General features: G+C 43.4%; 1 protein-coding gene across 6 annotated transcripts in view; it reads left to right on the forward strand.

The window, feature by feature from the left end:
- Positions 1-24,266, forward strand: part of MYO9A (myosin IXA) — a 175,229-nt gene that overhangs the window by 88,694 nt on the left and 62,269 nt on the right. For 5 of the 6 annotated variants that reach the window (XM_077264134.1, XM_077264138.1, XM_077264135.1 and 2 more), the window contains exons 9-20: positions 3,419-3,508; positions 3,589-3,711; positions 5,352-5,486; positions 10,490-10,611; positions 10,789-10,930; positions 12,200-12,395; positions 12,802-12,933; positions 15,986-16,061; positions 16,191-16,334; positions 16,567-16,606; positions 16,787-16,909; positions 17,006-17,086. In XM_077264134.1, the coding sequence (XP_077120249.1) occupies positions 3,419-3,508; positions 3,589-3,711; positions 5,352-5,486; positions 10,490-10,611; positions 10,789-10,930; positions 12,200-12,395; positions 12,802-12,933; positions 15,986-16,061; positions 16,191-16,334; positions 16,567-16,606; positions 16,787-16,909; positions 17,006-17,086 (1,404 nt within the window). The remainder of the gene's footprint in view (positions 1-3,418; positions 3,509-3,588; positions 3,712-5,351; positions 5,487-10,489; positions 10,612-10,788; positions 10,931-12,199; positions 12,396-12,801; positions 12,934-15,985; positions 16,062-16,190; positions 16,335-16,566; positions 16,607-16,786; positions 16,910-17,005; positions 17,087-24,266) is intronic. The other variant, XM_077264137.1, reaches the window with a different exon arrangement.

The raw sequence follows: 24,266 nt of genomic DNA on the forward strand, positions 1-24,266 counted from the left end.
CATGTAGTATGTATGTAGCATGTATATATGTAGCATGTATGTATGTAGCATGTATGTATGTAGTATGTATGTGGTATGTATGTATGTGGTATGTATGAATGTAGCATGTATGTATGTAGCATCTATGTATGTAGCACATATGTAGTATGTATGTAGCATGTATGTAGTATGTAGCATGTATGTAGCAATGTAGCATGTATGTAGCATGTATGTATGTAGCATGTATGTATGTATGTAGTATGTATGTAGTATGTATGTAGTATGTATGTATGTAGTATGTATGTGGTATGTATGAATGTAGCATGTATGTATGTAGTATGTAGCATGTAGGTAGCATCTATGTATGTATATAGTATGTATGTAGCACATATGTAGTATGTATGTTGCATGTATGTAGTATGTAGCATGTATGTATGCAGCATGTATGTAGCATGTATGTAGCATGTATGTATGTAGCATGTATGTATGTAGCATGTATGTAGCATGTATGTATGTATGTATGTAGCATGTATGGAGTATGTATGTAGCATGTATGTATGTATGTATGTAGCATGTATGTATGTATGTAGCATGTATGGAGTATTTTTTATTTTATTTTTTTATTTTTTTTACATTCAACACATTAGCCGGATGATGGGACTACTACTGTCCCATCATTGGCTAATGTGTCAATCACTGTCAGTGTAGCAGGCATCGTCCGATGGGACTTGTAGTCCCATCGGATGATGCCTGCACAGACCCCCCCGGCAGGTCGTACAGACCCCGGAGAGGCCGCACAGACCCCCCGGCAGGCCGTACAGACCCCGGAGAGGCCGCACAGACCCCCCGGGCAGGCCGTACAGACCCCGGAGAGGCCGCACAGACCCCCCGGCAGGCCGTACAGACCCCGCAGAGGCCGCACAGACCCCCCGGCAGGCACGCACACTCGCACAGACCCTGCCCGCACAGAGACACGCAGTCTCCGCCAATGCACCGCCCACTTTCCATTATAGTGATTTTTGCACTGTGGGGACTTCCGATTTCCGATATCGCAGAAATATCGGAACTCGGTATCGGAATTCCGATACAGTGAATATCGGCCGGTACCCGATATTTGCAGTATCGGAATGCTCAACACTAGTAGGAATCCCTCATATTTCTGTGTTTTGTATATGGAACACGTCAGAGCATCTAATCTCTATCTATTAGATAATTTGAGCCTGAAGAGTGTAAAATTGAGGAAAAAAAGTGCACAACAGCTTATCCTGACAAGTTCCTTGAAATGTAGGTACACTTGAAGCTACGTTTTAGCTTGTCTTCATAGAGCTCCAGGCATTGTACAGTAATCTTTTTCTTTTTTTTTTTTCTTTTTAATTAACTGACCCCCTCCATTATAGGAATGCAGCTAAATGGTTAGGAATCTGTTTCCAATAGACAGGTTCTTCAAATGGCCATGTGATCAAAGCCTTGTTTGTCATGGCCTTATAGGAAACTTGTTTCAAACACTGTTTACAGTTGACAGTTTTCTATATGTACTGTCCTGTTCACAGCACAGTTAGGCTATGTGCACACGTTGCAGAATTGCCGCGGAAATTTCCGCGGCAATTCTGCAACTCCCTGCCGCGGGAAATGCGCACGCAGAATTGGCATGCATTTTCCCGCTAAACACTAGCGTTTTCCAAGCGATCTGTAGCATCGCTTGGAAAACTGATTGACAGGTTGGTCACACTTGTCAAACAAAGTGTGAACATGCTACGTTTTTTTCCGGAATGCGATTCCGCCGCTGGAAAAAACGCAGCATGTGCACAAAAATGCAGAATGCATTAAAAATGATGGGATGCTCATGTAAGCGTTTTTTTTTAGCGTTTTTTTTCCGGCGGAAAACGGCCGAAAAAACGCTAAAAATCCTGAACGTGTGCATATAGCCTAAAAGTCTATTTTTGACATATGATGGGAAAAATCACCTGGTAGATTTGCAAAATGTTCAAAACGTGTAAGTATTCGTAAAGCTCCACCCAGTATAGGTCAAAACTCAAGAGTGTCCGAATAAATCCATTTACTTTTACTTTTTCATGGTAAGCATAATATACTGGAAAGGTATGCAGTAATAGATACTGTGTGTCTATATACGGTGGATATAAAAAGTCTGCACATCCCTGTTAAAATGCTGTGTTTTTTACATGTGAATAAAAAAAATCATACCAAGGAGAATAATTGGAGAACTTTTTCCACCTTTTATGGTCACCCAGAATCTGTACAATTCAATTGAAAAAGTAACTCTATTTGTCTTTTGCTACCCCAAAAATGTGAAAGTACTAAAATAATGTGGTTGCATAAATATGCAAACCCTTAAACTGATACTGTGTGTTGAAGGTAACCTTAAAATTTATGACATTATAGTCTTTTTGAGTAGGTATTTATCAGCATAGCACATCTAAAATTGGCAACCTTTCCCCACTCTTCCTTGTAGTAATGCTCTATATCTTAGATTGACAGGGCATCTCCTGTGTACAGCCCTCTCTGATCTTCTTGCGAAGCCATTCTATTGTTGATTTGGAGTTATGCTTAGGATCATTGTGCTGAAAAGTCAAATTCCTCTTCATCCTCAGCTTTTTAGCAGTGGCCTGAAAGTTTTAATGTAAAATTGACTAATATTTGGAACTGCTCATAATTTCCTTCACCTTGCATAAAAGGCGCTGTTCCCACAATTAAAAGACCACCCTGAAGCATGCCTCTACCATTCTTCACTGTGTATGGTGCTGATTGAGTCAAACTTACCATATTTTTTCAGACTATAAGACGCATCGGACTGTAAGGCGCACCCTAAATTTTCAGAAGGAAATAGGGAAAAAAATTAGTGTATCAAATGGGGGTCCGTCTTACAGTCCAAATTCAGCTTACCGGGGGTATCGGCTGCGCTGGTGGAACGTGGTCACGGGGTGTTCGGTGGTCCCAGGCAGGTGTGGTGGCCTCTGGGAAATCCCATCCCATGCTGCTGCGGCGGTGGTTCTCTGTGGTACGGGGGGCTCTGCTGGCATTTTGTGAAAGCCCGGAGGCCCCCAGCACATCCATTGCTGTGATGCGGTGGCCTCCAGAAAAATAGCCGCTAGCGGCGGTGCATGCTCAGATTGAGATCTCGGCAACGTTGGCATGCCTATTGGAAAAGGTTGTTTGTTTTTCTTCTCTGACCGTAGTTAATCTTACTCTGCTTTACATGTGTGTGACTTAATAAAACAAGAAATTTTAAAAACTTGTCCACTTGTAATAATGTAGACCTCCATTATTTACCTAAGGCGTCCAGATCTCCTGAAAACTTGCTCAGAGGTACTCTTGCAGCGTTTTCCAATCTTGTACGTGGAATGTTATGTACAGTGTAACATTTGTATATTCTTTCTAATATCAATACCTAATGGAAATCACCATTTTCTCTGTGTCTAAGGTTCGAGAAGAAATGCTCTTGGATGCACTGATCACTAGGAAAACTGTTACTGTTGGAGAAAAACTTATCTTGCCGTACCGTCTGCCAGAGGTGGGAAAATATTAAATATTTTGTAAATCTATCGTATTCTCGGATACATCAATGTTACATTTTTTTCTTGTATTTTTCAGGCTGTTACAGTCAGGGACTCTTTGGCAAAGTCTCTTTATAGCGCCTTATTTGATTGGATTGTCTTCCGCATTAACCATGCTCTGCTCAACATTAACAGCAAGGCGATAGATGAAGGAAGCCAGGTAAGGTGGCAGGAGTATGTAGACGTGGCTGCAAGGTTGAACTAAAGACCCAAAAGCTATAATTCTAACGACTAAACAGGTGGATAGGATCGTAACCTCTTTGGCTGTCTATAAATATGTGATTACTAGTGGCTTTTTTAGAAATGAAAGTGCTTCCAGATAGTTCATTCTAGTCCGAAATTCCTTGCAGACTCCAGAGAGGTCATTGCTCTCGGTGACAGCTGCTGCTGCCGATCTGCACTAACCTGGGCTGTAAATACGAGCTTGTCATCAAAATCTGATTTGTTGCTGTTGGTTTAGCCACATTCTATGAGGAGGGTCTGTCACCCTCATCTTCAACCCTTCTAGCCTTTCTTGAGACTCATCGGTAGGATATAAAGTGAGCATTCGGTGATATTTGAAGTATTTGGCCTTTGTAAGCTACATTGCTATATTCCCATCACGCTTATAATCAGGGCATGTGCATAAAATGGATGGGTGTCCTCTGTTACCCATGAGCACCAATTTTCAAGCAAAATATGTTGTTTTTTCTTGGATACTGTTGTATGGGGAACCTTTTATAGTAGCCAATGCTGAAAGTGGTTGTCTGAAGTTGACGAATGGGTAAAATTGCAATGTACTCATAAAAACAAGCAACTTTGCAATTTATATATTTTTAAAAAAATCTCTCAGTTCTCATGAATCAAGGTATTATTAAATTTATAGTGTATAGCTTGTTGCTTGGGTTGCCCGCCACCCTGCAGTTCAAGCCTGACCAGTCACCTACGCAAGGGGCACTTGGCGCAAGCAGGCTCTATGCTTTATAGCCTGCTCACACCACTCTAAAGCTGTCCGGAGCGCTTTTACCATGCTGCAGAGGCAAAGCTACCCCTGCATGCAACCTAGGAGAGAACACAATTAGGACCACTGGTGCGATCTTGCTGCTATGAACTGTCAATTTTCAGGGGTGCACACTCATTTGACCTCTGTTGGGCTAATGTAAATCTGTGGACACGTTTAGGGTGCGTGTCCTGAGCTTTCCTGGCTCATACCCCAAACTTACATTACAAATGTGATGTGAAAAAGGTCTTTGATTGCAACCAGCACTAGTTTTTAGCATTTTAGAACTATACTTTTCTTAAGACCCCATACACTTTCCGGAAAAAAATGCAGTTGGAGTGAAGGATAGTGCTGTTTATTATTGCAGTGGCTTTTTGTTTTCAGGCAAGATACGCCACTGCCACAGTTGCCTGGCAGCATCTTTCTTCTCTCACTGTTGGAAACCCAATAATGTTTGGCCAACACTTATCTTGTGTGTGGGAAGGGATTCTGTCACTATTCATGCTGTCGAAACTATGGGCAGCGTGAAACAAAGTCTGGCTGCCCGGTAGCAGACATGTTCCACTCTTTCAAAGAAAACATAGTTTGAAAAGTCAACCTGGGACTATAGGGAGAGATCTGACAAGTCCAATAACATCTCCCGCCGATTTCTCGCCACCCTTCTGCAGTTGATTGAAATGCTTCCGAAATGTTCACCGACTGCAAGGAGCATGGACTACATCTGCCATCTTCTCACAGATTCTTAGATTACTAATGGAAATGTCCTTTAACGCTAAAAATGCACTTCTAGTTTTGTAATAAGTATGTTTCTTTTCTTTTAGACCCTTTCTATCGGGGTCCTTGATATCTTTGGCTTTGAGGATTACGGCAGCAACAGCTTTGAACAATTCTGTATTAACTTTGCCAATGAACGTTTGCAGCATTACTTCAATCAGCATCTGTTTCAGCTGGAGCAGGTTTGTCATTTACATTTTTGGCGGTGGGTGGAGGCTGATTGAATAAAGCGGCAGGACTGGCCACTGAGTGTGTCTCGAAGACTGTGATAATATCTCTGCGCCTGGCCTTGACTGAAAAGATGCACTAAATATATTCATTTCCTGGAGTATGATTCCATAATTGAATAAGCGTCATCCCTCGCAGCATTCAACTCCTTCTCCTAAATGGTTTTCGATTTAATTTAAGCAGTAATTCAATAATTGGAGGGTTTTTTTCAATTAAACTAGATGGCACGTTTCGTCTGGAGTTTGTCCTGAAGTGTCATTCCATTGTAGATCGCGGCTTGCTAGAAACATTTTGTTTTTTCAGATGACTCCTAACATTTTGTATATGGTCAGAAAGTAGCAATTATTTGCTCTTAATCATGCATGGCAATGATTACAGTATATTTAGCAAGGCTGTGTGCACACAATGCGTTTTTGCTGCTGTTTTTTCACACGGAATTGTCCCAAAAACGCTAGGGAATCGCAGTGCCAGCAAAGTCAGCGAGAAACCTGTAGTGTTGTACACATGATCAGTAATTTTACTTTTCAGATTTGTGCTGCTTTTAAATCCACTGCATGTCAATTGTTTGTGTGTTTTTGCCGCGTTTTTTAACCATTGACTTCAGTTGAGTCAGCCAAATACACAGCTAAAATGCAGGTATAGAAATGTTTGCATATTTGCTGAGTTTTTGCTTGCATTTTTGCGGACTTCCTATGGTGTTTCTCATGCTGTCATCTGTGTGACAGCACAAGAAACACCGGCAGCTCTGATCAGCCGTAAGATAATTACCGCCAGTCAGAGCGCTGAGGGGATCATGCTGTCAGATGTCAGCTGACCTGCAGTAAAAAGCTTACTGCTGGTCACAGGCATCGGCTGATAAGAGACTACAACTCTCATCAGGCTACGCCTGCTGTCGCTGATAATGGCGAGAGCAAACGCCACTGATTCGCTTAGTCATGTGCTCAAAGTAAAGGAAAAAAAAGGTAAAATAAAGAAATATTGAAATAAAAATAAAAAAGTTATACTCAACTACACCTAATCCCTGAAGCCCTTGTCTCCTGTAAAAAATAAAAAAACACCATATGCTCACCTTAACACCTAATCCCCAATGCCCATGTCAGCGGAAAAGAGAAAAAATATTAAACCACCATATCCCTCACCTGTCTGCCATAATCTCCCACAACTATTCGGATCACTTGTAGAGCTGTCACATCTGCTGATGCGACTGCTCTACCCGACAGCTGGCCACACACTGACAGGAGTGTGTAATGACTCCTGCAGTGTCAGATGCTCTGAGCTAAGGTGAGAAAGTTCACCAGAGTTCATCAGCTGATGAGCCCCGGTGATCTCACGTCATCACCACATCGTGAGAAAGTTCTCAGGTAGCAGCGGTGTTTTTTATGGGGGCGTCTAATGGACACCTCCCCATTACTAACCCTTGGGCTTCATGTCAGCTGCCAATACAAGGCTGACAAGAACACTGCCACCCCTTCCTTCCCCAACCATCACCCTGCTTGCCACTGCATCAGGGCAAGTGGGAAGAGTGAGGCTAAGGGCCAGATTTGGCTCACCTTATTGATGTGCCATTTCTGGGTCGGCTGAGGGCTGATGTTGGTAGTTTGGGTGGGGGCAATATTCATGGCGCTTTCCTAGGCTAATAATATCAGCCTGCAGCTGTCTGTTTAGCATTTGCTGGTAAGAATTTATAGGGGGACCCTACGTCAATATTTTTTCTGGGGTTCCCCTGTAAATTAGCCAGTAAAGGCTAAGCAAACAGCTGTGAGCTCATATTAATAGCCTGGGAACCTTCGACTATTGGCTCTTTTCAAGAATATTAACATCAGCCCTCAGCCGCTGGCTTTCCCTCTCCTGGTCATGAAAATTACACGAGAGCCCATGCCTTTTTAAAAAATTTTTAATACGCTTGGTAACCCACCGATATGAACTGGAATAGCCCCACACACATCACCGCTGCCGCCAGGTATCGAGGTGCGCAACAAATTCTGCCAGTTGGTGTATGTGACCACGATCCGGTATAGCAGCGGTTTGGACACAGCTCACCTGCGTTGCATCCAAACCACTGCATTCTACAATACAAGCACAGTGGATGTGATTTATAGAACTTCCATGGCCTCTGTGCTTCTATTTGATGTTGCATAAACTCACCCGTGGAGTGGGTTTACGAGCTGCAGCGTGTCAATTTTTGTTGCTGAGAAGTTAGTCTCCCCAACAGATGATTTCACGATAGAAATGTGTTGGATACTGTACATCTGCTTGGTTCAATGAACACATACTTTAACTACGTGATTGAATGCAACATTTTGGATGCAGCGAAAATACACTGTGTACAAAATCGCTGCTATTTCCTTATCGTGGGCACGTACCATTGCTGTTTGGTTACAGCCTATGTGGTTTCATTCTGTGAACGCTCCCCCATAGGCTGGTGACAATGTTTGACATCGCTTTAACCCTTGGATTACCGTCGGACCTCGGGTGAGTATATTGGGTTAATTTTAATGATTAAAGAATGTGTCTGTTTTATTTCAAATAAAGTGATTTATTCTCACAGTGTGTGTGTGTTTAATTAACTCTTTACTTACAGGTTTAGTAATGAGGGTGTCTGGCTGACACGTCTTCATTATTAAACTTAGAGCTTGGTGTTAGAGACAGCTGTTGACACCAGTCCCTTATCCCATTGCCCCACAAACGACATCACAAAACTTTTTGGTTTTCAAATATCTTTATTTAGCTTCAAAAAGCATTCATTGCTGTACAAAAATGCATACCAAATACGCACCAAAAGCGTGCTTTCCGTTGCACTTTTACTGCCATCAAATTCCTAGAGGTGCCGAAACGTTGCAGAAATTTCTGCAATGAAATACTCCACATGTGCACATAGTATAACATTGTTGAGAAATTACTTTTTTGTGAACGGGTTCAGTTGACTACGAACATCTATATTTGGGCAAATGAAACCTTCTTCTACGTGCAATATAATTGTCTTACCCCTCTGCACTGGGTCTTATAAGTACATTTTCTACCCCAATTCCAGAAAAGTTGGAACTATGTGTAATTAAGGGTAAGTTCACACAGGACTCTTTTGCTGCGTATTTTTGCTGCGTTTTTTTATGCTAATTTTCAGCTGCTTTTTATAATACCAGCAAAGTCTATGAGACTTCAGAAATCTCATGTACACACATTGGTTTTTTGTTTGATCAGTATTTTGTGCTTTGCTGCGTTTTTTGACATAGAGCATGTCACTTCTTTCAGCGTTTTTGCTGCGTTTTTTCACCCATTGACTTGAATGGGTGTTGAAAAAAACGCAGCAAAAGCGCAGGTATCATTATTTGCTGCGTTTTTGCTGCTGAAAATCCAAGGACATTAACCTGGAAAAAGAGAAAAAAAAATCGCACCAAAAAAACGCACCAAATATGCAACAAAAAATGCACCTATAAGCAGCAGAAAATTAGCATAAAAAATGCAGCAAAAAAAGTCCTGTGTGAACTTAAACCTAAAACAAGAATGCAATTATTTGGAAATCTATTAAAGCTATAATTTATTCAGAACAGAACATAGAGCACAGATCCTGAGATAAAAGTTAGACGTTTTTCCATTTAATTTGAAAAAATTAACAAATTTAAAAATTGATGGAAGTAACAAAAAAAAGTTGGGACAGGGCTAAGAAAAAGCTGGAAAAGTTAGGGATACTATTGAAAGATAGCTGGAGGGTCAGTTTACACTAAATCATGAGTGTTTGAAAAGAGAATGTTAGAGGCAAAGTCTCTTAGAAGCCAAGATGGTCAGAGGTTTACCAATCTGTGAACAGCTCTGTGAAACAATTTTAGAAAAATGTTCCTCCCCGTGAAATTGTAAAGACTTTGAATATCCGACTTTGCATAGCACATAATATCATCAAAAGATTCAGAGATGCTGAAGAATTCCATGTGCACAAGGGAAAAGGCTGACTGTCAACATTTGATGTTCGTGGTCTACGGGCCCTCAGGTGGCACCATATTAGAAACAAGCATGATTTGGTCATAATTGGTAATAACTGCGTGGGCTCAGTAATACTTTGAGAAATCATTGTGAACACTATTTTGCCTTGAGAAATACTGACATCTTCTCTGGGCCAAAGCTTATTTAATATGGACTGAGGCAAAATGGAAAACTGTTCTGTGGTCACATTAATTAAAATTACAAATTCTTTATTGAAACCACAGAGGCGGTTTCCTGGGGATTCAAGAGTAGAGGGAACATTCAGTTCGTTATTAGTTCAGAAGCCTGCTGATGGTAGAGGTTGCATTAGTGCCTATGGCAGGGGTGTCTTACACATCTGGCATGGCATTATGTAGAGGTTTTAGAACAACATATGCTCCCAACCACACAACTTCTGTTTCAGGGAAGGCCTTCTATTTCAGCAAGATAATAGTAAAGCACATACTGCATCCATCTCTGCAGCATGGCTTAGCCGAAGAAGAGTTTTGGGTGATGAATTGGCCGCCTGTGGTCCAGAGCCTTCACCTATAGAAAACATTTTGCTCATTATGAAATTACAATTCCCTCGAAGAAGACCAAGGACCGTTGAGCAGCGAGAATCCTACATCAGGCAAGAATGGGACAACATTCCTCTCTGGAAACTCCAGCAATTGGTCTCCTCACTTCCTAGATGTTTACAGACTAAAAAGAAGAATGGATGCTACACTATAGTAGACGATGGCCCTGTCCCATCTTTTTTCAGTTTCTAAAAGAGTTGTTTTTTTCAAATAATATGGAAAAATGTCTAACTTCCACCTTCTGATTTGTGTTTTATGTTCTGTAGTGAATGAAACCTTTCCATATGACCTTTCCAAATCATTGCATTCTTGGGTTCTTTACAGGTTATACAGCGTTACAACTCTTTTGGAATTGGAGTTGTAAGGAAATATTTGTCTGGTTCTAGTTCCATTTTCTCTTTTTTTTTTTTTTTTTTTTTCTATAGGAGCAGTATAGGTTGGAAGGAATTAGTTGGAGTAATATCAACTACACCGATAATGAACGCTGCATCAATCTCATCAGTAAGAGGCCAACAGGACTGATCCAGCTTCTGGATGAGGAAAGCAAGTAAGAATTATGCAACTTCTTTAATGACTTGGTCGTCCATCAATAACTATCTTATCTGTTTGGCACATATGATTGAGATCAGGAAAGATCACTAATATACGCTTGGCCTAAGTTTCTCACCACTAAAAAATGATTTTGTCATGTTTTACTGTATGCAATTTTTTCTTTTCTTCTTAGTTTCCCACAAGCTACTCATCAAACCTTGCTTGAGAAGTTTAAGCGTCACCATGAAAGCAACCCTTACATAGAGTTTCCAGCAGTTATGGAGCCAGCGTTCATAATCCAGCACTATGCTGGCAAGGTGAAATATGGTGTTAAGGTAAGTACAGCATGGCTTATTGTTGGCAAGAAATGAATTCAACCTTTCCCCCTTATATCCTGCTGAATGTCTGCCCTGCGAACCGCCCTGCTTTGTCTGTCAACAGGACAGTATTAGAGGACAAATTGAAATTTTATTTAAAGGGAACCTGTCACCCCCCCAGGCGTTTGTAACTAAAAGAGCCACTTTGTGCAGCACTGATGCTGCATTCTGACAAGGTGTTTTTTTTTAGTTCGGGTCCCTGGCACTGCTGAAAGAATCGTTTTTGAAATTTGTCCCTCATACCATGAAATTGCCACGGGGGCAGGTCTTTCCCCCCTAATCCAGACGCCTCACAGCCGTCAATCATGGCCTCTGCGCGCCGGGCATCGCCTCCTCTTCCTTCATTAGCGTCCCCGGCGCCTGCACAGTTATTTTTTTTTTCGGGCATGTGCAGTTGCGCTTCCCTTCGAACTTACAGCGCAGGCGCCGGGACGATAATGAAGGATGAGGAGGTGGCGACCGGCGCGCAGAGGCCATGATTGACGGTTGTGAGGCGTTTGGATTAGGGAGGAAAGACCTGAATCCCTGGCGATTTCGAGGTATGAGGGACAAATTTCAAAAACGATTCTTTTAGCAGTGCCAGGGACCTGAACTAAAAGAGAGGTGGCTCTTTTAGTTCCAAACTCCTGGGGGGGGGGGGGGGGTTTCCCTCTAAGTGCAAATAAAGCTTTTTGAAGGATTATTCCCAAAATAGTAAGTTATCCACTATCCATAGGTTAGGGAATAACTTATTGATTGCTGGTGTTCTGACCACTTGCACCTCCAGTGATCCTGAATGTGGGACTTTGGAACCGGACACAACTTGAATGGAGTGAAGGCTCTTTTGAGCCAAGTTCCTGTGTTACAGAACCACATTATTGGGATTACCGAGGATCAAACCGCTGGGACCCCTAGCATTCCTAAATTATTGTTATGCTATGGGATAGCTCACTTTTTGTGAGTATTTTCATGTCTGTATCTCCTCTTAAGCTGTATGGATATCTTAGAGGGGCCCATGCTGTGAACCTCTCTTGGAGTCAGAACGTAAGAAATGTCGGGCCTCCATAGCCTTCCCTGGCAGAGACGGGTGTGATTAGCAGTAATTGAAGTATAGTTGAAGTATAATGATAATATTCCTAAGTTGTGGTTTTATTGTAAATATGCTCATGTGTGATTTGTGCAATAATCTTGTCTACCTGTATAATTTAATTTACAAAGAAGTCCTAGCTAGGTGTATATATGTTGTAGGATTTTCGTGAGAAGAACACAGATCACATGCGCCCCGACATAGTGGCCTTACTGCGCAGCAGCCGGAACGCCTTTATCCGTGGAATGATTGCGATTAGTCCAGTTGGAGCTTTTCGTTGGGCATTATTAAGAGCAGTTTTCAGAGCTCTCTGGGCTTTTAGGCAGAGCGGAAAAAATAGCACGGGCAAGAAAACTGGTAAGTGGCTTGGAACATGCTATGTGATCGTTATCCGTGGAATGAGGCTGAAGGGAATGTTTGGATCCTTATTTTGTAGTCCTTCTATTACCTTACAGGTGGTTTGTGAGTGTAGATTTTTCTGGGATTTATTCAGGGTTTTCTTTTTGATTGGATAAATATTTTGAAACTGAATTTGCAAATTTACCAACTGGTATATTGTAGACATATGTTCACATGCTTATGTCATAAGTGTACCTCATGGTTGCCTTATGATGTCCCAGCTCTCTTACTTCTGTCTCTTATTTCTGGGTTTAGTAGATGCATCTTTGGGGTATTCTGCCTCTATCTTTGCTGGGAGTTGTTACTCTGCGCTCTCTCTGGTTAATCTATCTCTGTCTTCTCTTCCTGTGTGTTTGCTCTCAAGGCTCGGGCCCCCTCAGCACCCCGGGGCCTCCTGGCTCATCTCACAAAGGCCTTTCTAGCTTTAGCTTTCTGCAGCACCCCGTCCACCAAAGGAGTTTACAGATCCTGCAGAGGTGTCAGAACGACCAATACAGTAAGGCTGCCGTCCCAAAATCCTCTGCAAATTCACACACAAGGCTCCATTCTTATCATCTATACACATGTAAAACACACACAGATTCCTGAGCGGACCACCGAAGAAATTAGAGCAGGCTTCTTCTTTTACTGCACGAAAACCTTTCCGTACCCTTCTGTCTTGACTTGTATGCTTGCTATATGTCCACAAACCTACATAAAACTGAACTATGTGCAACGTAATATAATCATCCTCTATTGGTGCATTTCACAGGTTAGTGACACGAGTACTGTTATTAACATGCTTGCAAAATAATTTATAACCCAAAGAAATTACAATCAACCTGGAAACTGACATTATAACCCACCCTCAATCGACTAAATGTGCCAACACCCCAGACAAAATGAAAGTGGTGGCTGTCACAGCTACCAAGTACTATAGAAATGAAATTAATGACTATTAGAAGAGGATTTTGTATCAGAATCATTTTTGATTCATCGTTCCTTTATGATGCATTGGCCACCCAGCTTAGGGCAAACGTAAAAAAATATTTATCTTTAGTGCTATACGTCTTCAAACTTCATTACATAGAGAATAATAGATTCCCCCAAATGTATTACTCTGTTCCTGGACAATGCCACTAGTTAATATAATCTTTATATGAGACCTGAAAAAATGTATGTGTAAATTGAACCTCCAACCACACCAATGAGATTCTGCTTTTAGCAAAGTAGAAAACTTTAAAGAGGAGTTGTCACTTGCTCAAAAAGAGTTGAATAAGTTTTAAATATCCCTGAGCTCCTCTGATTTTGTCGCTTTTTTCCGTTTTTGCCATATGTCCATCCATTTCAGAGACATTCACATGTGTTTCTCCAGGCACACAGTATGTGAAGTCTCCACTTGAAGTTCAGCTGGTATGTCTTAAGAGTCTTCTCTGGGGGTGTACGATTTCAACTATTTTCCCAAAATATTGCTAATCATAGATCTAGCAGTAACGGACGTTGCCGAGCTGCAATTGGCATTAACTGGGAGGAAGGGGTATAAGAGCGTGCCTTCAGAAGTTGCTAAAATAAGCCTAGTTGAACTACAAGCAGAGATTTCACATGATGAGCTCCAAAAGAAACAAAGGAGCGGAATTTTACAAGATATTTAACTTATTTTTTATAGCCCAAGTTCTTCTTAAGGAGTGAGACATTTATTGATAACCTATTCTTAAGATAAGACATCAATATCCCAACTGGTTGAAGTCGGACACCCAGCTCCCTCACCAATCAGCTGCTTTTCAACAGTAGTGGTCAGATGCATACAGCACACAGAGCCAAACCACATAGACCCATTCCATGTGAAGTAGCCAGACCTGGGTACAAGAGCTCAGCTCCTATTAAAGTTGCAATAAAATAGCAATTGAGCTGCAGCCCACCGGTATCACTACAAAGTGAGCGGAGCTATGGTGTTCTGGCCCCGTGGCCATTGCCAAAGCTGATCAATGGGAGTGCTGGATGTAGAACGCCCTCCAATCCGATATTGGTGAGTTTTCTTTTGAGTAGCTCAAGAATGGACATCCCTTTTAAATAGTCGTTTCTAAATTATTTTCAAGACAGATATATTAAACTATATAAATTTCTACATAAAATGGATTTTCCATGCTCTGACTGCAGTTATTTATTTATTTTAAATAACTGTACATTTCTCATCCTCCCCTGGTCCAGCGATGTGTCTCCAACGCTACCCCTTGTGTCTGCTATTATTTACAGTGCTAAAATCACGTATGTGGCACTAGCCCCTCAGATCCAATGAGTCAATGATTGTCTGCAGCACTGTTGATTTGACATCAGCGCTGCAGACAGCGGGAGAAGCAGAGGAGACTCCACTCTGGACCCGGGGAGGGAGAGTAAAAAAAAGTTTATTTTTCTAAAACAAAATGCAGCCAGGGGTGGGCATGAGTTTTCCTAAACTGAAAAACCCCTTTAAGTGCAGTTACACTTTACACTGGCATACCCGAATAAAGGTGACAAAATCCTTTTTTCTGACACCAGCCTGTACTTTAATTATTCAGTTAGTTCTCAAAGCTTTCAAGTTTGTCACAAATGCAGTCAATGATGGAAAGCTCACGAGAAGTCTTAGTGTAAGACAAGATGGTGTTAGTCGAGGCCTTGAGACGTCTGATTTAACCCAGATCTGATCATGAGACCCTCATCATTAGGAACCCTTTCTAGCCAAAGAATGAGAATCAAACGTTTTCTAGAAGTGTGAAGAAAGTTGTTATTTCCTTCTGTTATTTATGGTAGACATAGAATGAATATTTTTACCATAGTAGTCAGCGTAAATTGCCCATCTGGTTAATAATCCACTCTTAATGACACCCATACGTGGAGATCCGTTTTCTTACTACCTGTCTTGTGCACATTATAAATTAAGGGTTAATGATTGCTAGCTTCTTCCCAAAGATTATGGGGTTGTTTTTTTAGTTTTATGTTTTCTTGAAGCCCTTGTAAACTTGTGTAGTTTTTGCTGTAGTACAGTGCATGGTAAGTGGACCGTGCACACTCTGGCCATGCAGGAAGCATTTGGTTCTCATTCTAGGTCTTTGTATGGCATTTTTCTTTTCTTTCCATTTAACCCATCTGCATGTTTTCCTACTTGCTTTTGCCTTTAATATCTCTAGCACTCCATTTTTTGGCATGGGAATGATCACTGTGGCTTCTGTGCACCTTTTTCTACAACTGTTGCCTGTGCTCATGTCTTGCATATATTAATGTGCTTCTATTTCTAACACCATTTTTAGGTCTGCAGGAAAAGTGAGGATCTGCGAGAACTGGTTACATGGGCATGTTGCTTACACTTTAGTCCTGCACCAATACACAAGCACACAGTCATACAGGATGATATTGTGACAGGTTAAAGCAGCACATCTGACCGAACACCTTCTCTCACGCAATCACTTGTAGAGTCCAAAACACAGACACAGTGCCACAATTGTATGGAGTAGGCACACGGACCATCTGTGTGGGGACTTTTTAGTTCCCTTTTTTATAGTCATTTTAAATCTAAGATTCCTTTTTCTTTCCAGATATTCCTCGCCCAACACCTCGTACGCCCCTCTCTGATCTACAGGGTGTAAACACAATACAAGAACGAACTCCACGGTAAGTGAATTCAGGGCCTGTAACACTTTTCTCTTTTCTTCCAGTCTATCTTCTGTAACAGTTTTTTTTTGTGTGTAGTCATGTTTAACCCTCAGAATGCCATTTTCGTTGAGTGAATTTCTATTTTAGGGAAATGACATGGTCAACAAGAAGACATCGGCTGTCGTCCTCCAACTCCTTCCTTGAGGGTGGTGGAATCTTCATCAGCTCCTCCACTTCCAATGTGAACACCAGCGATAGCAAACTGCTAGAAAGGGCACATGGCATTCTTATGTAAGAGCACTTATCAAAACCGAAAGCCTTGGTTAGAGGGACATTTTTGCCGAAAGAAATCTGTGCATGAAAAGGGGGGTCAGGGCACGCGTTTTACTCTTATCATTATGATATTAGAATAGATGGGCTGGCAGAGCAAGGGCAAATGAAAATATCACACATGGATATACTTGTCAATATTGAACTAAGAATCATAAGACACTAAAAATGTTATTTAACCATTTATTCACAGGAGAAATAAGAACACAAAATCTAAACCTTCTCTTCCTAAGGTGAGTGAGAATGAATGAAAGCCTCTCTGAGCTCAACGGCTCCGTAGCATCCATTCTGTGTCATTTTCCTCCTTTCAAACTATTCATTGAAGTTCTCTACCAAATCTGATTGTAATCTGTTCTTGTCTAATAAGGATTTCATATGCCAAATCTTGTTCTTATCTCTGTATGAAACCTCAGCATCTATTGGATGTGAAGTCCCTGAAACATCTGTCCAATCTCACCCTTCACGATCGCATTACCAAGTCCTTGCTGCATCTTCATAAGAAGAAGAAGCCACCAAGTATTAGTGCTCAGTTCCAGGTACAACTCGCCTGTCTCTGGAATATTTCTCATCAAAATGCCATTTGCCACTATGCCAGGAGGTGCTGAAAGTTGTCACTTCTCTTCTCTTTTTAGGCATCCTTAAACAAACTGATGGAAACCTTGGGGCAGGCAGAACCTTATTTTGTGAAATGCATCCGTTCTAATGCAGAAAAGGTAAACTCTAATCTGGAATCCGTTTTTGTTGTCTTGCGTACAGAGCCACCTATTCTTCTTTTTTCTCCTGTGAAAATAAGCAGGATGTTCACTACTCGGACATCCCCTTCTTAAATATCATATTCCCCATTGTAAAATAAAAACGCCTCGTACTCGGCTCCCATACTGTCTCCGTTCAAGCAATCTCTGTGCCAAGTCTCGCGTGGCCTTATGTCACTTGAAAATTGCAACCAATCAGTGACTGCAATTCTCACAATTCCTTCAGGAGTTTGAGGTTCCTCTGAAAAAAGTGTAAGTGATTCTGCCCATTAGATACCACTGATTGAAGTGTATGTGGCATACCAAGGTCACAGATTCCTCAAGCGACTTGGCTTCAAGATTTTTGGAACGGCATCGGTATAGGGTGTATGTGCTATTTTTTGTTTTTCTACTTAGGCATATAGGATTGGATGATCCCTTTAACTTTTTATTAAGATTTTATATAGATTTTCTTTGGTTTGAGCTACAAAGTCCTAGTCTGGATTTTTTCAGTTTACAAAATTCACAAGACAGACCTAAATTATGATTCCCCTCTATGCTTGATTTTAATCTTATTGGTTCACACTTCGAATTGTAGTTTCTGAGTCTCTCGTTATAAAAAAAAAAAATATGTTTTGATATGAGATTTCATGGATAACACTTTACAGGTAATCTAGAGTACAGCCAGTGTAAAATGCACTTCTTTCTTTTGGTTGAAGAAGGGCTTTCAGTTTTCTGTACTAACAATTCAGACTTTCGCCTACCAAAATGCCACAGGACATTTTTCTTCCATAAAGCAAGAATGTGGAGGTTATTTTGAGATACACCCTTTTACCACTTTTAATGCAGTGTTTATTGATTTTAATGCAAGGGGTAGCACATATTTTAGCAGACCAAAAACAGGTTTAGAGGGTAGGAGGTCCCAAAGTCAATTACCAACCGAGTAAAGCGAAAAAAAACAAACCCTAAAAATTTGTTTTATTAGATATACATTAAAATCCGCACTAAAAACAAAAATGAAAATAGGGTAAAACTAAGACTGGGCTCTAATAGGGAAAATATATCTATAGGTAATCTTGGACTGCCAGAATAGGAATATCTGCCCCTAGGTGTACCCTATGTTAAACCCTAACGTAGACGATATGGTGCCCCCGCTCAACGATGAATAGCCCTAGTGAGTCCCAGCAGTGGTAATTGACGTCAAGAATACTAAATAATGTATGGCTTGAACCAATAGCCCCTAAAAACTAATCGTAAAAGTACTCTCTCGCCAAGGAGAGTGACACTAGAAATTGGTAAATAAAGAACATAATTACATTATGGAAGATTCCAGTGAGTACCCAGGGTATTTTAGGGCATGGATATTAAGCCGTTCTGTCACAGATATGCATGAGACAAAAGAATAAAACGTTTGTGTTGTAACCATTCAATAGAATGCTTAGAAACGTAACATATAAAAATTATAGTCCATCTTAGTCACTTTCTGAAAGCCGAAAGACATTATTAGACCCATGCATAGTGGCAAATATAGGCCAATTGTAAACCTAGAATCCAACAATACAGATACATGTTCCCACTTAGTATGATCGTGCTTAGCTTGTTACAATATTGAGGAGGTCCATAATCCTGACGCGTTTGCCCCCTTCCTTTCTCAAGCTTCATCAGGGGTTTTCTTCTCAGAATTGGAGCGGCACTGCAGTGAGCATTCAGAGCTCCAGTGGTAGTACCAGAAGTGGTGGGATACTGCATAAATAAAAACAAACCCTTATATATTTTTCTCCTACACCTCATTGGGGACACAGGACCATGGGTGTTATGTTGCTGCCACTAGGAGGACACTAAGTGAATACAGAAAGATTAACTCCTCCCCTGCAGTATACACCCACCTGCTGGCTCTAAGTGAACCAGTTATTGCTTAGTGTCTCTGGGAGGCACTTGGGTCTGGTTTTCAGACCTCAACGTTTTTATTTTATTTTTTATTTTCTATAAATTTTTATTTTTTAATTAACGGAGTGAAGGGGGCGATGGATCCTTTCTAGGCTCCTATCTCCCCCGAATCATCAAAAGGCGAGAACGCGGAGAGTTCCTCCCCGTACCCTCTCCTGCGATGACTCAAAGCCATGCCCGAGCTGACTTTAGGGGCGACGGTTCCTTCGGGTCCCAATCTCCCCACACCGACAACAGGCGAGCACATGGAGTGTCGCCTCCATGTACCCTCTCCTGGAGCCAGGCTTATAGCAGGACATTCTGCCCAGTACTGAGGCCCCCACTATGGTGTCCGTGCAGCCCCCACTGCATCACCACTGACTTGGCGGATGATGGAAGGCAGCAGAAAGACTCTCTCCACCCCCCTTGTCTAGGGGGATGGTGGATTGAGAGTGAATACCAGGACCAGCACACCTGCAATCCGTGAGAAGGAGAAGCTGGTTGCGGAGGCTCAGAGGGGTCCTGGTCCCTGGGAAGGGGAGGTGCCCCAGTGTTCGGCTGCTCTTCCCAACGTCACCAGGGCTCCAGCCCATTCCCCAGCTCCTGAGGCTCGGCAGGTGCGGCGGTGTAAGGCCGCGGCCCCAAAATCTAGTCCCCGGCTTCTGGCCGGGACAGGCCGCAGGTGCGGGGGGCACTGCGGCAGACTACCGTGGCCCGCACTTTTCTCGGCTCCCAAAATTTAGACCCCGCTTCTAGCTGGGATAGGCCGCATTTTTACGGCCACGCCTACTGGGGGTGGAGCCGCCCATGTGCTCTGGCGCTTCTCGTCCCAAACGAGAAGCGCCCTCCTTATCTTGGCCGCCATCTTACTATACCCATAGCACTGCAGCAGCAGCGTTCCTCGTTTGGGCCTGGACTACAGCAGGAGCAGTGCTGACAGAAGCGCTGTGGGGACACAGACAGCGTCACCTCCCCTGGGACTCAAGACACAGGACCTGGGTAAGCTGCAGAATCTTAGCTTAACCCTTCCTCTGCCAGTACATCCTCCCTCTATCTCTCTGGAAGCAAAGAAACAGAGTACACTATGTCTCAATCTAAAACTTCCAAAAAGACTAACAAGACACACACACTGTTTTTTGCTTCATGTACCACTTGCAAGGTTTCTTTGCCCCGGGGCCACAATACTGCGTTCTGCACAGCCTGTGACCTGGTAACTGCCCAGGAGTGTTTGCCAACCACCCCGAGTTTAAGGACATTGCTGAGAGACATAGGGACCGACCGGATAAACGCTTCACGGGGCAGAAGCCCATGGAGTCTAAATATCCTTTTGCTCCTGATTTAAAAAAGAATTGGTTACAGTCCCCCCTGCCCCCCGGTGGATCCTCCCATATCGTGGCTTGCTTCTAAAACTCTTTTATCTTCGTCCGATGGCGCCGCAGTCAAAAATCCTACAGATCGTCAAATTGACAATCTTGCTCGTTTGGTTTTTGAGGCTTCTGGAGCTGCACTCTTTCCATCCTTTGCCGTGACCTGGGTGGCTAAAGCTATGGCCCATTGGGCTGAGGTCTTGTCCGCAGCCATTCAGGATACTGACCTCCCCCCTACTGAGGTGGCATGCCTCGCTAATCAGATGTCTCGGGCCGGGGACTTCGTGGTGTCCGCTTCTTTGGATGCGGCTAACTGCGCTTCCCACTCAGCAACAAATGCCATCACCATTAGGAGGGCCCTATGGCTCAGAGACTGGAGAAAAACTTTATCAACTAATCTCCAACGCCACTGGAGGGAAGAGTAAGTTTCTTCTCCAGCAGAGGCCCGTACGACCCTTTCGGAACCAGCAACAGCAAGCTCGGATCTAGTGTCCTCCGGATACAAAACAGAGTTTTTGTCTCTCCCACCAACGCGTTTCTTCCTGTCCTCTCCTCCCAAGGCAAAAGCAGCAGCGTTCTTTCGAGCCATAGATGCCCTCAGAAAGGATGGGGTCATTATCACGGTTTTGCAAAACGAAAGGTTCAAGGGTTTTTACTCGAACCTTTTCATAGTTCCCAAAAAGGACAGAACAGTGCTGCCCATACTGGACCTAAAATTGTTGAACAACTTCGTCAGAGCGTGACGGTTCAGAATGTAATCGCTCCATTCTGTCATCGCTTCAATTGAAAAAGGAGAGTTCTTAGCGTCCATAGACATCCAGCACGCTTACCTTCACATCCCGATTTTTCCCCCTCACCAAAGATTTCTACGATTTGCAGTCCAAGAGGAACGTTTTCAATTCACTGCTTTGCCCTTTGGCCACGCCACTGCCCCCAGAGTCTTCACCAAGCTGCCATGGCCATCCTTCACGCTCGGGAGGTGGTAGTGCTACCGTATCTAGACGATATCTTGATCAAGGGACCACCTTTTCATGCCTGCAATGAGTGCGTGAGCATCACACTAAATACTCTTTCTCGCCCGGGTTGGAAGATAAGCTTCAAAAAGTCCTCGCCATTAGCGGCTCAGCTAATTCCCTTTCTGGGAATGATCCTGGACACTTTCCAGGGGTTGGTGATCCTTCCTCCGGAAAAGGTCTCAGCCTTACAGCAGGGAACTCAGATGCTCTCCCTCTCTTTTCCCCACTCTCTGCGTTTCAGTATGAGAGTTCTCGGCAAGATGGTAGCAGCTATAGAGGCGGTTCCATTTGTACAGCTACACCTCCGCCCCTTGCAACACGCACTTCTGGCGGCTTGGGACAGGAATCCGTTCTCTCTCGACCGTCGTTTCTGCCTCTCTCAGTGGGTCAGACAGACCCTCAGGTGGTAGACATTGAAGTCTTCGCTCAATTATGGGAAGTCCTTCCTTCCAGTTCATTGGCTAGTGGTGACCACAGATGCCAGCCTTCTTGGCTTGGGGGGCAGTGTTCTGCCATCACACAGCTCAGGGACTCTGGTCTCCTCGAGAGTCGCGTTTACCGCTCAGCATTATAGAGATACGGTCAATCAAGCTAGGCCTCCTGCAGTTCCATCACCTCCTACCAGGTCAGCCCATCAGGATTCAGTCCGACAATGCCACACCTGTGGCGTACATCAACCGTCAGGGGGGTACCCGCAGCAAGGCGGCCATGATCGAAGTAGGTCACATTCTCCGTTGGGCCGAGAGGAACCGCTTGGTGATCTCGACAGTCCACATTCTGGGTGTAGAGAATTGGGCGGCTGATTTCCTCAGTCGCCAGGGTCTTGCCTCGGGAGAGTAGTCTCCCCATCCGGAGGTTTTCCAGCAGATCTGTTGTTGCTGGGGACTCCAGATGTGGATCTGATGGCCTCGAGGCTTAACACTAAGGTTCCCGACTTCATAGCTCGGTCGCACGACCCAGTAACCATCGGAGCAGACGCACTCGTCCTCCCGTGGCATCAATTTCGGCTTCCGTATATATTTCCTCCGCTTCCCTTGCTTCCGAAGGTCATCAAGAAGATCAGAGCGGAAGGGGTACCTGTAATCCTGATTTCGCCAGATTGGCTGCGCCGGGCATGGTAGGCGGAACTAGTCCAACTGGTCACCGACGTCACCTGGTGACTTCCGGATCGCACAGATCTGTTGTTCCAGGGTCCTATTTACCACCAGAACTCTGAGGCCCTGTGTTTAACGGCGTGGCCGTTGAATCCTGGGTTCTAGCTCAAGCAGTTTTTCTCGGCAGATGATCTCTACAATGCTTAGTGCTAGGAAACTCACGTCTATGAGCATTTACCATCGCACCTGGAAGACTTTTTTCTCATGGTGCAAAGACCGTGGCCGTTCTCCCCATGACTTTTCCATTCCTTCCATCCTGGAATTTCTGCAGACCGGCTTGGAGTCAGGTCTCACTCTTAGCTCACTCAAAGGGCAATTTTTGGCCTTATCAGTTTTGTTCCAGCGCAGGATTGCCAATAGATTACAGGTGAAGACCTTCATTCAGGGAGTCTCTCATGTGGTGCCTCCCTATAAGATGCCGTTGGAACCTTGGGATCTTAATTTGGTTCTCGGGGGTTTTACAAGAGGCCCCTTTCGAACCACTGCAGGAAGTCTCTCTATCTTTTCTTTCCTGGAAAGTAGCTTTCCTGGTTGCGGTCACGTCAATCAGACGAGTATTGGAGTTAGCGACCTTGCCCTGCCGAGTCCCGTTCCTGAATTTTCAACAAGATAAGGTGGTTCTGAGGACGTCCCTGTCCTTTTTGCCGAAAGTTGTCTCTTCTTTCCATCTCAGCAAAGATATTGTTTTGCCCTCCCTCTGTCCGGCACCGATACATCGCATCGAAAAGGCTCTTCACACCCTAGATCTGGTGAGAGCCCTGAAGAGATATGTCTCACAGACGGCGTCTTTTCGCAAGTCAGATGCCCTGTTCGTGCTTCCAGAGGGGCATAGGAAGGGTCTACCCGCTTCAAAGGCCACAATAGCCAAGTGGATCCGCTCGGCTATTCAGGAGTCCTACCATGTTAGGGGTGAACCTGTACCAGCAGGGATTAAGGCACATTCCACTCAGTCAGTGGGTGCCTCTTGGGCCATTCAGCACCAGGTGTCAGCACAACAGGTCTGCAGAGCTGCGACTTGGTCCAGTTTGCATACTTTCACAAAACATTACAGTATTCATTCTCCCCTGCAGATGCGGCCCTTGGCAGACGAATTCTGCAGGCGGCAGGACCGCATCTGTAACTTGTTGGTACATGGAGTAATAGCAGTTGTGTTGTTCCCCACCCAGGGACTGCTTTAGGACGTCCAATGGTCCTGTGTCCCCCAGTGAGGCGTAGGAGAAATAGGGATTTTTGCGTACTCACCGTAAAATCCTTTTCTCCTAGCCAATCATTGGGGGGGACAGCACCCACCCTGTATGCCTGATGGCTTGTTTGTTTTTTTGGTTTTGACATAGTTTGTCATTGTTCATAGTTTTAAACTCCTACTGCTTTGTTACCGAACTGGTTCACTTGGAACCAGCAGGAGGGTGTATACTGCAGGGGAGGAGTTAATCTTTCTGTATTCACTTAGTGTCCTCCTAGTGGCAGCAGCATAATACCCATGGTCCTGTGTCCCTCAATGATTGGCTCGGAGAAAAGGATTTTACGGTGAGTACACAAAAATCCCTATTTTCCCTCTTAGAACTCTGTCTTGGTTTTACCCTATTTTAATTTTTGATTTTAGAGTTCTGATTTTAATGTATGGCTAATAAAACATATATTTTTAGTTGTTTTTTTTCCCTTAACTCTGTTGACAACACAGATTTTAGTAACACGAGTA

Source organism: Ranitomeya variabilis, chromosome 5 (genome assembly GCF_051348905.1).
Source record: "Ranitomeya variabilis isolate aRanVar5 chromosome 5, aRanVar5.hap1, whole genome shotgun sequence".
NCBI lineage: Eukaryota > Metazoa > Chordata > Amphibia > Anura > Dendrobatidae > Ranitomeya > Ranitomeya variabilis.